Below are 16,775 nucleotides of genomic sequence, written 5' to 3' on the forward strand. Positions count from 1 at the left end.
CAGATGATACAGGGTTTCTTACTGGGACCCATGGTCATTCATTAGGCTAGGCTGCTTGGCCAATGAGCTCTCGGGACACCCCCTGTTTCTTGTTTGGATGCTTGGGATTGAACTCGGGTCCTCATGCTTGGGTAGCCAGTCTTTAACTGTCTGAGCTATCTACCCAGGCCTTGGACATTTTACACACTTTGTTCTCTAGCTTGATAAGGGCAAATTGGGGATGTGGGAGGGTTTTCTCTTGGGATATAGCATCCCAAAGGATCAGCATGCCCATTTTACAAATGAGACAGTTAAGGCCAGAGGAGAGGGGGTCAATGAGATGGTTCAGTGTGTAGAGGTGTACACTGCACATGAAAGTTTGGTCCCTGGAGTCCAAGTCAAAATGGAAGAAGAAAACCTACTCCACAAAGTCGTCCACTGACATCCACATGTGCACCATGCTGTGTGGTCACACACATACAACATACACACAACTGAGGGGGTAGAAGGGAAGAAGGGAGGAGGAGAGAGGGAGAGGGAGGAGGGAGATGGGAGGAGAGAAGAGGGAAGAGGGAAGAGGGAGGAGGGAGGAGAGAGGAGGGACCTGGAGGAGGGAGGGGAGAGGAGGGAGGAGGGAGCTGGAGGAGGGAGGAGGGAGGAGGGAGGAGGGAGGAGGGAGGAGGGAGGAGGGAGGAGGGAGAAGGAACATACAAGTGCATGTAAGAGTGGAGAGTGATCCTCCCTAAGGTCAAGTTTCTTTCAGGGAAGAGGCTTTGACCCACAGGCCTTGGCTTCCTCAGTTCCTCTGACTGTCTGTCCATACTGCATCCCATAGTCTCCCTCAGAGTGGGGTTTTGGACATCCAGCATAAGGCCTGACTTGGGAGGCGGCAGCTCGGGTTGTCAGTCCCAGTTGGTCCCTGGCCCACTGTGGCCCTGTTCTCATCTGTAAGGTAAATGGCCTCTTTCAGGTACAGCCCTCGCTCAGAGAGATGCTGGGGACACAGTGTTTTCTGTGTGCATCATGGCTTCCCTATTAGTGCAGCCATGAGGCCCCACTTCCCCAGCAGAATTTCTTCCCCCAACCTGCTTCCAGCCTTCTTCCTTCTAGGAAGCTGAAGAAGATGCCCAGTTAGGCCCAGCGCCCAGCCCTGGTGCAGGAAATCAGGCCTCCTATGGATGCTGCCCTAGTGAACATTTGTTCCGTTTTGTAACAGCGTCATGCAGCTGTCTGTGCCTTACAGACACAGTCTGAACCACTTGAGGACCAGGAGGAGCACTGATGCAGCCGTGCTGGCTGAGGAATGCGCTCCCTGGCTTTGAGCAGGCTGAAAAAGAGGCTGCTTGAGGAACAGGAGCGGAGCAGGGCAGACTGGAGTACAGTGAGTCCCAGGCCTGCTAGCTGTAAGATCCAAGACCCCTGGACTGCGACGGAGAGGCTCTGCCCACAGAGGCCAGAGCAAATATTGGGGTGAGGGCACTGAAAGGAGGATGTAGATCAAGACAGCTGGACAGATGCTGTCTGAGGGCCAGTGAGTGTCAAGTCCTGGCACACGCCTCCACATAGGCCATGCTGACCCATGCCTGGGAGGCTTCTGGGTACCACAACCTTCATGTGTGCCTGCACCGACAGAGAGGTCTACAAGGTGGGGAATGCATGTCTCCATGAGGCAGCTAGCTAACTGGCTAGGGGGTACCCCCACCTGGAAACAAAAGCTACATCACCTCAGCTCTTTCTGGTCAGAGTTGAGCTCAGCCTGACTATGGTTCTGGCCTGACTCAGTATGATCCCCCTGCCTCCCCCTGCCAAATCTGGAAAGGTAAGATCGGTCGGCATCTCCTTCGATGGATGGGGAAACTGAGGCTCCAAGTGCAGGAGGGGCTAGGCAGCTGTTACAGAGCCTGGCTGTCCTGTAAAGGAAGGGGGCTGGAGAGATGGTTCAGGGGGTAAGAGCACTGACTGCTCTTCTGAAGATCCTGAGTTCAAATCCCAGCAACCGCATGATGGCTCACAACCATCCGTAATGAGATCTGACACCCTCTTCTGGTGCATCTGAAGACAGCTACAGTGTATTTAGATCTAATAATAAAACCAATGGAAGTGGAAAGATGGGCTGGGTATACAACAGGGATGTGGGAGGCAGCGGGGAGCAGGGAAAGGAGTCCTTTGCAGCAAATGCATGCAGTGCCTGGGCATTGCGGTCTGAGGCCTTTGGAGGCAGATTGTGCTTCTCAATCACACCATGGCCATACGTACTTCCTGAACGCCTACAATGCAGCCAGCATGGTCTGAAAAGGACATTCACAGCAAGTGCAAGGAGAGACAGCCTTGTGGATGTGTGACTCAGACTGATAATGTCACAGCCCTACTGAAAGGCAGTGGTCTCTGCTCCAGCTAAAATCCCCCAAACACATGAGATTCCCATGTCCTCTGGCACAAGTGACCCCAAATCAGAAACTTGAGAAGCTCACTCACAGCTCTGGAAGCCATGCCAGAAGGTCAAGAGTCAGGCGTACTGACACAACCCTGTAATCCCAGCATCTGGGAGTTAAAGGATGGGGGATCAGGAGTACAAGGCCAGCTTTGGCTTTATGATGAGTTTGAGGCTAGCCTTGACTACAAGACCTTACCTTAAAATAAACAGATAGAGCTGGCAAGATTGCTCAGTGGGGAAATCACTTGCTGTGTGCCCTTGATAACCTGAGATCCACCTGGGTCGCATAGGGAAGAGTGAACCAACTATGGAAGTTGCCCTCTGACCTCCACATGTGCACTGTGTCATGCACATATACATATACACACACACACACACACACACACATACACACACATATACACACACATACACACACCCATACACACACACACACACCCATACACACACACACACATACACACACCCACACCCACACCCCCCCCCCCCACACACACACAAGTTCCCAATGGCCACCAGGACCAGGACCTCTTGTGTGCCTTTAGTAGCCCTACCAGGTTTCTGAGCTCTGAGAAAACAAGGAGCCCATCACTGCATTGCCCTTCGGAGTGAGGCCGTGGACTCTGAACCTGGGAGAGGCCCAGAGCCTGTGCATTAGTCACTAGACAAAGACTTTCCTTCAGGTCAGTGGCTTTATTAATGGGTTCAACCCCAGTGTTAGGCAGTGTGTATGTGTAGGAGGAAGGTCTCTTCTCCACTCCTGACCTCAGTTTCCCTCTGTCACACAGGGAGAGAAGACTTCCCTGCTTTCTTCATCGGGATATCATGAAGTCCAAAGGCAGCCATATGCATGTTTGGGCTTCTCAGGCATATAGCAACCCCCCCAGGACAGTCCAGACATGGTCCTAGCCTGTGAAGGCTCACAGTCTATGAGGGAGGCCCAAGCCTTGGCCAGTCACTGGCAGCTGCCCAGAAAGCCATGTGGAGCTTGGCCCTGGGAGCAGGTGATATTCAGGAAGTTCTCAGCCTTTCTTTGGCTTCACTGAACTCTGACCTGGAAGTGGGTGGCTGGTCTTTGTGGGGCCAAGGGGTCACAGTTGCTACTCTCATTTCTGTGTAGGTCCCTAAGACCTTCATAAATGCCAGTCCAGGGAGTCTTTAAACCCAAAAGGTAGAGAGCCAGGTATTTCCTCTTCAGGCCTATGGAGATCTTTGCTAAGAGATAGGTGCCAGAACCAAGAAGAGCAGCCACATGGGGGCTTTGAATGATCTGGTGGCAGAGGCCTCCTTGGGTCACAAGACAAAGTTCAAAAGCTGGAGCAGTTCAGAGTCCAGAAAAGCCATGCAGGGGCAGATGAAAAGACACAGGAGCAGAGCCGGTGGAGTGAGGGACAGTCACAGCAGCTTTAGTTGTTGGTGTCCAACAAGGTCTCTGGGGAGGCTGGTTGACTCAGGGTCACACTGGGGAAGCTGGCGACAAAACTCCTCCACCTTCTTTTCACATGCTGGAAGACCAAAGTAGGAGAAACATCATAGCAGTGGCTTCAAGTGGTGTTCCACTCACAGCCACCAGGTGGGGGTAGAGCCATGAAAGAGAAGCTAAACTCCTGGGGGGAGGGGAGACCCTTCCCCCTGGGACGAAGGGCCAGGAGGGGTGGGGCAAATCTACTCTTCATCCTGTGTGAGAGGTACAGACGGTAATTTGCCAGAAGTTGCATTGGCCAATCTGCCTGCCTCCTGCTCTAGTCACCCTTGCAACATAGTATTACATTAATCATCTTAATACAGCTCTCAGAGCCTTGTGTGGTAATATATGCCTGCACTCCCAGCACTCAGAACACTGAGTAGGATCAAGAGTTCCAGGCCACTCTGGGCTACTTATCGAGACCCCATCTCAAAACAGAAACAGCTCTGACCATATTCCACCCAGACCCCATTTGCCCACCCTCCTCCAACCTTCAGTGAATCCCCAGTGCCCACAGGGGTGAGGGGAATCACAACTGCTTTTAGTCAAATGCATTCAATTCCTGGGTATTTTGCTTGGCTTTCCTCAGGTCAGCTGTGCTCTTAACCCTTTGCTGCCCGGAGTCCCCACCCTTCCCCATGAAAGTGATAATTCAGTTTGAAGCCACACCTGCTGGTACTGTCTCAGCCACCGCCGGCTGCCTCCTCCTCTCTGGCCTTGGATCAGCTGTTCTTTGTCTCCCAGGGTCCCTGGCAGCCGCTCCTGGACAGAGACCTCCAGCCCTTCCGTGCCATCGGGGACCTGCGACCTGGACTTCTCACGGCCCAGTCTGAGGCTCAGTGCTCTGTGGAGTCGGCCATCCAGAGACCTCCCCTGGGACTCATGGAGCCTCCCATAGGAGGGCCGGGGTTCTCTAAAGGACTGGCTACGCAGGCTGGTCCCCATGATCCTAGAAGCTAGCACTGGTCGGTAAGCCACTAGCTTTGTGAGATGGCCTGGTGCCTTCACTCATATGATGGGAGATCACCTGTAGACAAAGGTCAGTGCTGCTGAGGTGGCTGTCATAAACCAAAGGGCAGGCCACAGAGGCCAAATATCTCTGAGTCATTCTCTCCATTGACTTCTCACCCTGTGGGACTATACAGCGCAGGCTGGCTTCCAGCTCGGGATCCTTCTGAATGCTAGGCTGGTTCCTATTGTCTTCCCTCCTCCCTCCAGACAGCCTTCTCTGACCACACCACCCTGGAGACCTTGCCGGCCTCCTCTGGCCTTGGCCTTGGCTGGCCGTACCACTCATCTCATTGACATTAAGCAAAGATTACTTCTACAACAGGACAGAGAACAGAATAGCTTCATTCTACAACAGTCAAAACCGTAACTACCAGGGTGAAATCGGGTAAGGCAGGGGCTGGACAGTGGACGGTACTTGTTTTCATGGCTCCAGACCTTCAGTTTTACAAGGTGAAAAGTGCTCTGGAGGTCAGCGGCACACATCCAAAATCGTGACCTGCAGGGGCTGGGGGGACGGCTCACTCATAAAGTGCTTGCTGCACAGGATCTGGGTTGGGTTCCCTGGTACCCCTGTGGAAAGGTGGATATGCATCTGTCATCCCAGACCTGGGAGAGACAGGAAACTCTCTGGGACTTGCAGTCCCTGTCTGAGCTGCATTGGTGAACTCCTGACCCAGTGGGACACACTGTCTCAAAAACTAAGGGGAAGGAGTGGTCGAGTGGGTACAGGCACTTGCTGACAAGCCTGACAACCTGAGTTTGATCCTTGGGATTCACCTGGTGGAGAGAACTGGCTGCCACAGGCTTTCCTCTCTCCACCACACATGCGCTGTGGCTCTCAAGAACACACAATACACACACACACACACACACACACACACACACACACACACAAATAAATGTAATTTGAAAATGTAAAAAGGTGAGGCCAGGCAAGGTGGCTCATTCAGTGCTCATGCCAGGGGAATTTCTGTGAGTTTCGGCCAGCCTGGTCTACACAGCTAGTTCCTCTCTCAAAAACTAAGAGGAAAAAAATTAAAGGTAGAGAATGACAGAGGAAGACACTTAGTGTCAACTTCTAGATTACACACATGTGTGCGAGTGTACACACACACACATAATCCCTTCACACACCATACAGAGACACAAAGAAAAAAATGACCTATAGTAAATATTATCTCAGTGCCAGACTTTTGTCTTAGACAGGGTCTTATGTTGCCCAGATGGGCCTCGCTATGTGGCAGAGGATGATCTCGAATTCCTGATCTCTGCCCTCCTCCACCTCCTGAATTCTTGGATTACAAGTATGGGTCACCATGCCTTGTGTAGACAGTGCTGGGGATGGAACACTGATGCTTGTGCACGCTAGGCAAGCACTGTGCCAACTCTGCTACATCCTCAGCCTGGCAGGTTCTGTGTGTGAGAGTGTGTGTGTGTGTGTGTGTGTGTGTGTGTGTGTGAGAGAGAGAGAGAGAGAGAGAGAGAGAGAGAGAGAGAGAGAGAGAGAGAGAGAGAGAGAGAGAAAACAGGACAGTGCCAGGGTCAGGAGAACTAAATTTCTCCAGCCTTAGCTTTGCCCTCAATATTCTAGCAAAGCACATGGTTAAAAGCTCAGGCTCCAGGGACCACTGTCTTCTAGGTAGACTGCAGTTTCATTGCTTAAAGCTCTGTGACCTTGGGTTGCATCCTTCTTCTCTCTTTGGTTCCCTCAGTGTAAGAGTGACAAAGAACTCAAGCTAGAGCCAGGCAGGCCACCACCAAACACCTTGAGCTCCAGCACTCGAGGCAAGGGCAAGAAGATCTCTGTGGGTTTGAGGTCAGTTGGGTCTACAAGTCCAGGATAGGGTTGTTACACACAAAAAACCCTATCTCAAAAAAACAAAACAAACAAGCAAAACAACAACAACAAGAACAACAACAACAAAAAGAACTCAGGTCATTGTGTGAATTAACTGGGGTGCAGAGGGTCTTGGACACATATTCAAAGCAAGTTGATGACATTCATTCTTGTGCCCAGGCTGGCCTTGAACTTCTAAAGTCAAATGATTTTCTTGCTTCTGAGTTCACTTGCGTCACCATCGCCTCTTACAGATCAGGCAGCAGCTTACAGAGATTAGCATCTGGCTAGAAATAGTTGGTCAGTAGCACCGGGTCAGCCTGCCTTTGAAGGCCTTGAGATAGAATGGGACACCCTGGGCTGCCCCTGGCTGCAGCACTGTGGGGAGAGAAGCCCTGCATGTGCTTCTTGGCTCACTCCCATCTTCTCTCCCTGGGCCTGACCTCATATTCTTTCCTCCCTCTCAGCTTTGGAGTTTTCCCTCCGCGATGTTTCTCTTAATATCCGCGATGTTTCTCTTAATATCTGCTAGTCTCAGCAGGCACCCAGAGAAACTTTGATGGAGCCCTGGAGCTGCTGAGATAGCTTAGTGGGTGTTTTAGTCAGTGTTCTATTGCTGTGAAGAGACAACATGACCAACTCTCTCCATGTGGCCTTGGCTGGCCTGGAAGTCAATACATAGACCAGCCTGGCCTCAGCCTTAGAGAGACTCCTTCCTCCATCTCCTGAGTGCTCCACCTCCTGAGTGAGTGCTCCACCTCCTGAGTGCTGGCATTACAGGCCTACACCACAAGGCCTGCTTTCTGAGGAGCTGGAGAATGGTCCTCAGCATCATGTGTGCTCGGCAAGCATCTTACCAACTGGGCTGTGGACCCAACTCCTGTCTTGTTTGTTTGTTTGTTTGTTTCTTTTCCAGTCAGGGTTTCTCTGTGTAGCCCTGGCTGTCCTGGAACTCACTCTGTAGACCAGGCTGGCCTCGAACTCAGAAATCTGCCTGCCTCTGCCTCCCAAGTGCTGGGATTAAAGGCGTGTGCCACCACTGCCTGGCCTCCAACTCCTGTCTTAACACCATCTCTTCTACTCACTGGAGACAGAAGAAAATACAAGCAGCTACCCTGTCTTCCCCACTGCCTGCACGAGCTTTGCCTGGCCAGTCCTGACCCTTTACACTCTTTACAGTACAGGTTTACCTTATGTACGTATTTCTGCTGGCACGTGTGTATGTGTGCCACATGTGTGCCTGGTGCCTGGCTGAGGCAGAAGAGGGAGTCAGTTCTTTGGAACTAGAGTTAGAGATGATTGTGTGCTACCATTTGGGTGCTGGGAAATAAAACAGGGTCCTCTGCAAGAGCAGCAGCTGCTCTGAAAGGCAGAACTATCTTGCACCGACTGCTCTCCCAGAGGTCCTGAGTTCAATTCCCAGCATCCACATGGTGGCTCACAACCTTCTATAATGGGATCCGATGCCCTCTTCTGGTGTGTCTGAAGATAGGGATAAGTGTATTCACATACATAAAATTAATAATAAATCTTTAAAAAAAAAAGGAGAGCCATCTCTCCAGCTCCTCGTCTTCCCATGTCTAGACCTGAGCCATACATCCCACAAATCTGCTTGACCCCACGGTGCTGGGTGAGGTAGACTGTTCAGCCAGCAGACCAACAGTGCACACATCCAACTTAACCCTCCAGACCAAGCATCCCTGAAGGCTAAGAAATGGTCATTTTATCTTTGTGTCTGTAGGACCAGACATAGTGTTAAATACTGAAGGCTGTTAAGTTACCTGTTGCTACATGACAAATCACCCAAGGAAGGAATGCAGATGTCAGATGAGACATTGTAACATCCTGCTTCCTCCTCCTTTTTTTTTTTTTTTTTTTTAAGACAGAGTTTCACAGCTTTGTTTGGCCAGGAACTCACTATGTAGACCAGGTTGGTCTTAGACTCACAAAGGTCTCTCCAGTGTTGGGACTAAGTTCCTGTGCCACCATACTCTGTCCTCATTTGGTTTTTCAAGCAGTTTTTACTGGTTCTGGAGCTAATCCCTCTATGGATAGCATCTAAACCTCCAGAGAGCTTAAATGAAATTTAGTGGCTTAAAACAACATTAGCGGCTTAAGACAGCACACCGTCATTATCTCTTTGTTCCTGTGTGTGTGTATGGGGGGGACGGTTGTTGGGGGTTGGGAGTGTCTTAGCCTGGTACAGGCTTCTCAAGGGCTCCCAAGGACACTCTACAGTGTCTTCCCCCTCCCCCAGGTGCCCAGGTCGTAGATGCGTTGTCAAGTGTCAAGCTCAGTCATTCATTCGTGGAACTGTTTACAGAATTCTGCTCTTCATAGATTATTATTAGGCCAAGGGCCTCAGTTTCTTGTTGGCTGTTGCCACTTGATCCTCTTCAGAGAGCCACTCAGGAGACAGCAGCTTGCTTCAATCAGAGTAAGCAAGTGTGAGGGTTGGAGAGCAGGAGCAAGACAGAAGCCAGGCTCTGGGCTGTGACATCAGAGGTGACATTCATCACTCTCAGCTATCTTCTGTTTCTTAGAAGGATGTTGCAAGGCCCAGTCTGCTCTCAGGGGAGATGGGGGCCGGGGAGCTGAACATGGAGGCTATGCTGTTTAATTATTTTTAAATTTTTATTACATTTTTAAATATATATGCAACATATTGAGCATATCCTTTCCCATCCCTTACCTCCTCCCAACTCACTCAACTTCATGTTCTTTCTTCAAAAAGAATAACAACAACAAAAGACAAAAGAAAATCAAAACAGACAAAAATATAAGAAAATCAATAATATAAAACAAAAAGTGCACAAAACCCCCCAGAGTCTGTTTTGCTTTGGCCAACCACTCCTGGGCCTCGGCTTGCTCTGGAGTGTGACTGACATACCCAGTGACTAGTTTTGGTGTGTGTGGGGGTGTTTGTTTGAGGGAGGGGTTCTATGTTTTTAGTCAACTTGACCCTAGCTAGATTCATCTGGGAAGAGGAAATCTCAACTACAGAAGTACTTTCATCAGATTGGCCTGTGGACAAGCCTGTGAGAGCATCTTCTTGTTTACTGCCCAACACGGGAGGACACAGCCTACTGTGTGGTGTCACCCTGGGTCAGGTAGTGAGGAGTGTATGTATACAAAGGCAGGCCGATTAGCAGTGCTCTTTCATGGTCTCTGCTTGAGTTCCTGCCCTGACTTCCCTTCACGATGGGCTGTAGTCAGGATGTTTAAGTCAAATAAACCATTTCACCGCATGTTGCTTTGGTCGTGGTGTTTATCAGCAATGGAAAGCAAACTAGGACAGAGGTGGTGAACATCGGGAGCTTGGGGTCACTGGGGCTATACTAGAGTCCATGGCAGAGGTGTAGCATTCCACACACATGGCACAGCCTAAGTCCAGGGCCTTGTTCTTTTTTGTTGCCCAGGCTGGTCTGAAACTACTATGTAGCCTTAGTTGGCTTCAGACTTGCACAGTTCCCCTGTGGCCATCCTTGAAGGAAAGGAAACTGATTCTCGAGATGCCTGTGCTAACAGACCCCCCTAGTAGGGGGGAGGGGTGGCCTCACACACAGTGTCATGTGGGTGGCCGCACATATGGGAGGCAGGGGCGGGCAGATCTCTGTGAGTTTGAGGTCAGCCTGGTCTACAGATAAGAGTTCCAGGACAGCCAGGGCTACTCATAGAGGACAGCCCTGCATCCCAACTCCTTCACCCCTATCTTAACAACAACAACAGGAAAAAGAGAGAGAGAGAGAGAGAGAGAGAGAGAGAGACAAAGAAAGAAAGAAAGAAAGAAAGAAAGAAAGAAAGAAAGAAAGAAAGAAAGAAAGAGGGAGGGAGGGAAGAAGAAAGAAAGAGGGAGGGAGGGAGGGAGGGAGGGAGGGAGGGAGGAAGGAAGGAAGAAAGAAAGAAAGAAAGAAAGAAAGAAAGAAAGAAAGAAAGAAAGAAAGAAGAAAGGAAAGAGAAAAGTCCCCAACATTTTCCCAGGAATTTCATGCTGGGCAGAAAGAAAGGCTGAAGGCCAGGAACTAGCCAGAGGAGGAAGCTGCCTCCCAGGAAGAAATTTCACATAACTAGGTCACAGAACTGTGGCCACACCTGGCTCAGCCTCTAAGGGATAGGATTACAGGTATAAGACACCCTCCCAGCTAGGCCTCTAACTTTCTTAGTTCAGACAACTGGTCTACCTACACTCTTGGTTTTTAGACAGAGAAGCTGAGATGGTTCTTAGGTTCAAGTAATCCAACCTTCTCACTAGGTGACAAGTGCCTCTGCCTTCCCACAGCCCTCCACCTGATCACTTAGGCGAATCAAAGTGAAGAGCCAACAACCTCACAGTTACTGAAAACTACCCTTAAAAGCTCCTATAAAAAGCTCCCGGGAGCAGAAGAGCACTCGCTGCTTAAGGTTTCCTGTATGGGAAGTGAGCTTAATTTACAGAGCCAAGAACACTTGTTCAGATATGCAGGGGTGATGTGGGTTTGTCCTGCCTCCTGATTGTGTTCCTCATCTGGGTGCACAAACTCCCTTTGTTAACAAGCACAAGCGTGCACTCCATTGTAAGTCCACTGCAGAAACAGGTCTGTGCAGAGGCCTGAGAAGCTATTTGCACAGCCAGGTACCAGGCATTTCTTATCTTATGGGAGATCTTGGAAACACATTGTTCAAAGTCCTTCTAGCTTCAAGACTTAAGATGTCCTTAAGACACAAGTGTCAAAAACAAAGCCCTTTGTTTGACATCTGAAGTCTATTCTTTCTTGCCTAGGGTTTTCCCAGGTGATCCAAGGTGACCAGCAGAATACAAAAAAGCATAGCCAGGGAGTCCCAGGCTGTGGGATCAGAGGTCACTTCAGTTCTGGGAGCCTCAGTATCCACACCTGTCAAATGGGTACAGCATCCCTTCATACTTGATAAGATTACTAGATCAACCAGAGGAGCTGTGGCTCTGAGTGGGTTGGAGATTCATCCCTCTTCTGGTCTCAACCTGTAGCAGTGACTTAGCTGTGATGATGTGTCTAACACAGGCTTTGTGTGCCTGGGCTTGTGGGCACTGAAACAGCAGTTTGACAGGACAGAAATTGCATGTGTGCTGTGGCTAAGGGGATGCTATGGTCACCCTACTGAGATTGGGAAAGGGAGCCATCCATCCCCTTGCTTGTTGGAGGCCATCTATTTAGACAACCAAAGCAGTGTGGCAAAGATGTAGCCAAGGCTCCCAGTGCTGGTGAACGGCTGAAAGAACTTGTGAAGATGGGACTGCTCACACCAGATAGCAGAGCAGGCAGAGGCTTAAGAGATTGAGTGGGGGAGAGGGAAGAGCAACAGGACTAGGACCGTGAAAACCACAATAGGGGGAGGTGTTGATATTTAAGTTGCCTCCAACCCAAAACTATATCCAGGCAAGGGCACAGGGTGGCTTTGCATAGCTGCAGTTTGCACATTGTACCAATGATCTAACCTTGTAGAGCAGGTGGGAACCTGGACCTGTGTCAGGCAGAGAAGAGAATGGCAAAGAAATGAGCATGAAAACTCAGGTCAGACTGACTTCATCAACCTGGATTAAGGCTTCTCAAGAGTCTAATAGAAGGTGGCTCATTCTTAATATATTTAAGACCAGCATAATTTAGAAAAAAAGTTTCCTGGTGCAGTCCTTGGTATACGAGGAAGCATAATTTCATAGAAACTTGACTCAGGGTACATGTTGGTTTTTCCAAGAAGATGGGTTCTAAAGATAGGATACCTGTACTAGCTTAAGGGCCTGAGTGTCTGACCTGCTCTCACTTATACAGATGGTGTAGAGGTCATCTGGGCTATAAGCCACCTCTCCTCTTGGTTTTGAGAGCTTGGGGGAACCTCTGGCTAGAAGAGCCATTTAGATTACTACCTACCTCTGGTTCTGGTTGTAGAGGTTTGGTATGGTCTGGATCAACAGATAACACAGATCACCAGGCTATTAGTCACGTCCAAGCCTCAATTTTCTGGATAGAAGAACAGGGTCTTTTTGTCTTTTCTTTTCTTCTTCTTTCTTTTTTAAAACATCTTTCTCAATAGAAAGACAATCTTGTGTGCTTAACAGTCCTGATTTCTCTGGAGATCTGTGGGCTTAAGGATCTTAGTGCTATGCTCCTAAAACGAACCATGTCTGCTTGGTCATGGACTGGTGGGACACTGCTATGGACCCAGTGATTTCCAGAGGGTCACCTTCCCCTCATTGTCATGATGACTCAGGATGGCTTAGCAGTACTGACAGACGGAAACAATCCCCAGAGACCCAGTAGTGTGGCCAGGATTCCTTGAGGATCTGGAAGATGGAAACATTAAAAAAGGAAAGATCTGGGACACTTGCCTACTGTTCTTTCAGAGGACCCAGATTCAGTTCTCAGCAAACACATGGCAACTCACAACCACCTGTAATTCCAGTTCCAGGGAATCTGATGTCCTCTTCTGGCTTCTGGGAATACCAAGCAAAACAGTCATACACAGAAAGCAGTAAAAAATAACACTTAAAGAAGAAGGAGCTATCCCTCAATGGCTCCCCCTCATAGCAGCTTGTTTGCCCATACCCCGGCTGAGTTGGCCTGTTACAGGTTGTTGGTTGTAGTTGATCCTTCCTTCCTTCCTTCCTTCCTTCCTTAAATACAGAGGCCTGGAGTCCCCTGTCCTACAGGATTCTTGGCCTCTGGGCCAGTTTAATTTACTCCAATCCTCTTAACTACTTTTCATGGACTGGTTTCTATTTATCATGAACTAGTGTTTGTCAAACTAAACTAACTAACTAACTAACTAACTAACTAACTAACTAAACTCTCTCTCTTTTGCTCTCTCTCTGTCTCTCTCTCTCTCGTCTTTTTTTGTTTTTTCAAGTCAAGGTTTCTCTGTGTAGCCCTGACTGTCTTGAAACTCACTCTGTAGACCAGACTGGCATTGAACTCAGAGATCTGCCTGCCTCTGCCTCCTGAGTGCTGGGATTAAAGGCATGTAATGACTACACCTGGCTTTGACATCATATTTAAAAATGGTACCACTATCACCCAGCCAGACTCAACTCTTAAACAGTGTCTATATTGAAATGTGAGCAAGGGGTTAGAAGACAAAAACCATATCACTCTCCACAAAGTGGAAGTCACAAAGAAGGCCTTGTAGAAGCCCCTGAGATGCTGGGTACATTTCCCTCCCTTCCTGTCCTGGGTCCTTATCCTATGTATCACAGCCCAACTCCTGGCCAAACCTGCCTAAGGCCAGGGTCTGCCCTTTTGTCTGGTCTCACCTTCTGTTGAAATTTCCTAGGATTCTAGCCAAGTTCCCCAAGATTTCAATTATCAGTAAAAAAAAAAAAAAAAAAAAAAAAATCAATAAAAAAATTTCTGAACTCCACCCCAGACTTCCTGACACATAATCTTTAAGAGTGGGTGTGAGCCCAGAAATCAGGTTGGTTTTGTTTTTAGCGTACCAGGAAGTTTATCACTACAGAAGCCTGGGAAATACTTCAGAGGCCTCTCAGTGTGGAGGCAGACCCATCTGGCGAGTTTCCTAAACCAGAGTGGAAATGCAGGGCCCTCAGTCCCCTCAGTCCCCAGGGATAGGCTTGGGTGGCTTGGGAGGCTACAGCTGTTTCTGACTTCCAGTGACACGTATAAGGCAGAGCTTCCTACCCAAGACCTTGCCATGAGTGGTACTGAGCCCAGGCTGAGAAGCAGTTTCCAACCCTGCTAAAGCTTCTCACCCCAGCTTTAGGTCAGGCAGCTTGGTCACTGGGCCGACGGGGCCTGGAATGGGAGCCATCCCCAACCCTGCCAGGAAAAGTCATCACAGACACGAAAGCCTGGGCAGACCTGGGCTCCATAAAGTAGGTGCTACAGCTGCTGCTCAGAGCCTACAGTTCCCTGCTCACAACTGTCCCCTCACTCTGTGCTGCTCAGAGCCTACAGTTCCCTGCTCACAACTGTCCCCTCACTCTGTGCTGCTCAGAGCCTATAGTTCCCTGCTCACTACTGTCCCCTCACTCTGTGCTGCTCAGAGCCTACAGTTCCCTGCTCACAACTGTCCTCTCACTCTTTGGTTCTGCCTCCATCAGTTTCTTTGTTCATGTCTGAGTCATTTGGGGTGGGTGTAGAAGTCATGTGTACCTTCAGGCAACCTCATGTCCTCTGCTCAGAACTCAGTGCTTACAGGAACCAAGAAGGATCAAGTCACACCATCTCACTCAAAGACCATGGCCAGCCAAACCTTTCTGAAGGACGCCATGCTCCATGTCTTACACCTACATAGTAGAGGAAAGTTAACTATAGACAGGACGTGGGAAATCACAGGTATTCCTGTACTCGAAGAGTAAACAGGATCAATAGTTGACAGACTCATTTCCTGTAATCTCTTCTCATGTGGAAAGCCAGTTAGAGAGGTAGAGGCCTTTGCCCAAGGTCACATAGTTTAAACTCTTTTTCTGACTTAACTCCAACTCCAGGTGAACTGACACACCTCTGCCCTTATACACAGACATGCCCATAGATAAATAATGATATATATATATTTTTTTTTGAAACAAGTTCTTATGTAGCCCAGGCAGGCCTAAAACTCCTGCTCCTCAGTTGAGTGTGGTGGCATATGCCTTTAATCCAGCACTCAGGAGACAGAGGCACTTGAATCTAGAAGTTCCAGGCCAGCCTGAATTGCACAGTGAGTTCCAGGCCAGGCAAGACATAGGAAGACTTTGTTGTCTCAAACAAGCAAAATTCAACCAACCAAAAAAACCCAACCCACATCTTGATCCTCCAGCCAAGTGCTGGGATTAGAGTTTTGTGGCGTTATGCCTGGCTTTTTTTGTGTGTCATTGTTGTTAGGCATATGAAGTCTTTGATACAATGGCTGACACTAGGTCTTGTTCACCACTCTTCCTAGTATAACACCAAACACATACTTAGTGTTTAAAAGTAATATATGAATCTGGAAAATTGGAATATAAATCCATCTGTATTAGATTCATGCAAGGTAGGGGTTCTGACAGATAAAGGGGGGACCAGAAGTTGGAATTGCCTTTTTTTTCTCTCTTTAAAAAAGAGAGAGAGAGAGAGAGAAGCCATACTGCAGAGGCCCACCTTGAACTTGAAATCCTCCTACCTCACTCAGTCTTCTAAATACTAGTGTGACATACCTGTGCCACTTTGCCCAGCAGCCCCCTGGCAAGATCTACACAGTAGAGTCGGAGTTAGTAAGCAATTATTGTTTAACGCGATGTTCTCATAATTCCTGATTGTCCTGTCAGGAAATGGTCTATTTTTCTCTTCTTGGCCTGATCAATGATGATGGACTAAGTTTATTTACTGTCTGGTCTCCTATCACTGGAAGGCAGGACTTTGGAGTTGCTTGGGTGACTTTCATTAGCTACACTGAACCTTCTAGAAAGAAAACCTTTAAGGTTCCGAGCGGCCCAGCTTTGCCGATCAGGAACCTGAGCTCAGAGACGTGAAGCTGCTGCTCCAAGGTCACACAGAGGCGGGCTCCTGACCACCACCTCCATACACGCAGCTTCTACAGGACGCAGACACAGACCCCAGGTGGTACCGGCGCTCTCTGCTTCCTCGTGTCCTTAGCTAACGCTTCTCCTGCGACCTCTTCTGTATCTGCTAAAGAGTACGTGCGTCTGGCAGCGCTGTTCCAACCCCCGTGCATCTGTTATGGTTGCGGTTTTAAGAGACACGTGCTACCCGAGTGAATGAATTGCACGTCCCCACCCCCGCCGTCAGCCAATCAGGATGAGCTTCCAGCCGGACCACTTCCGCCTATTGCGGGCCCTGGCCGCGCCAGACGGCCCACGTGAGGCTTTCAAGAAAAGAGAGTAGGCGGCGGCGCGTAGGGGGTGGGCTCTTCCCGCCTCTTCACCAATCACAAGGTCTTCTGGGGACGCGAGGGGCGGAGTCGACGTGAGGCGCCAAGGCTTAAACGCGAGGGGTAGGTGGGTGCAGGGAGGAGTCCTGAAAGGGGGAGCGGTGAATGATAGGGCCAGTCATCCAATCTTTGGAGGGGTTGGGCTGTCTCCACCAATGGAAAGTCTTACGGGC

The 16,775-nt window shown here is 49.3% G+C and overlaps 1 protein-coding gene across 1 annotated transcript; it reads right to left on the reverse strand.

Moving 5' to 3' along the window:
* Positions 1-3,091: 3,091 nt before the first annotated feature.
* 2010003K11Rik (RIKEN cDNA 2010003K11 gene) lies at positions 3,092-4,887 on the reverse strand. The gene is made up of 2 exons (NM_027237.2): positions 4,548-4,887; positions 3,092-3,918 (listed from the first exon to the last, which is right to left on the reverse strand). The coding sequence occupies exons 1-2, from the start codon at positions 4,821-4,823 to the stop codon at positions 3,820-3,822; spliced, it is 375 nt and encodes a 124-aa protein (NP_081513.1). The 5' UTR covers positions 4,824-4,887; the 3' UTR covers positions 3,092-3,819.
* Positions 4,888-16,775: the final 11,888 nt, after the last annotated feature.

This window comes from Mus musculus, chromosome 19 (assembly GCF_000001635.26).
Source record: "Mus musculus strain C57BL/6J chromosome 19, GRCm38.p6 C57BL/6J".
NCBI classification, from domain to species: Eukaryota; Metazoa; Chordata; class Mammalia; order Rodentia; family Muridae; genus Mus; species Mus musculus.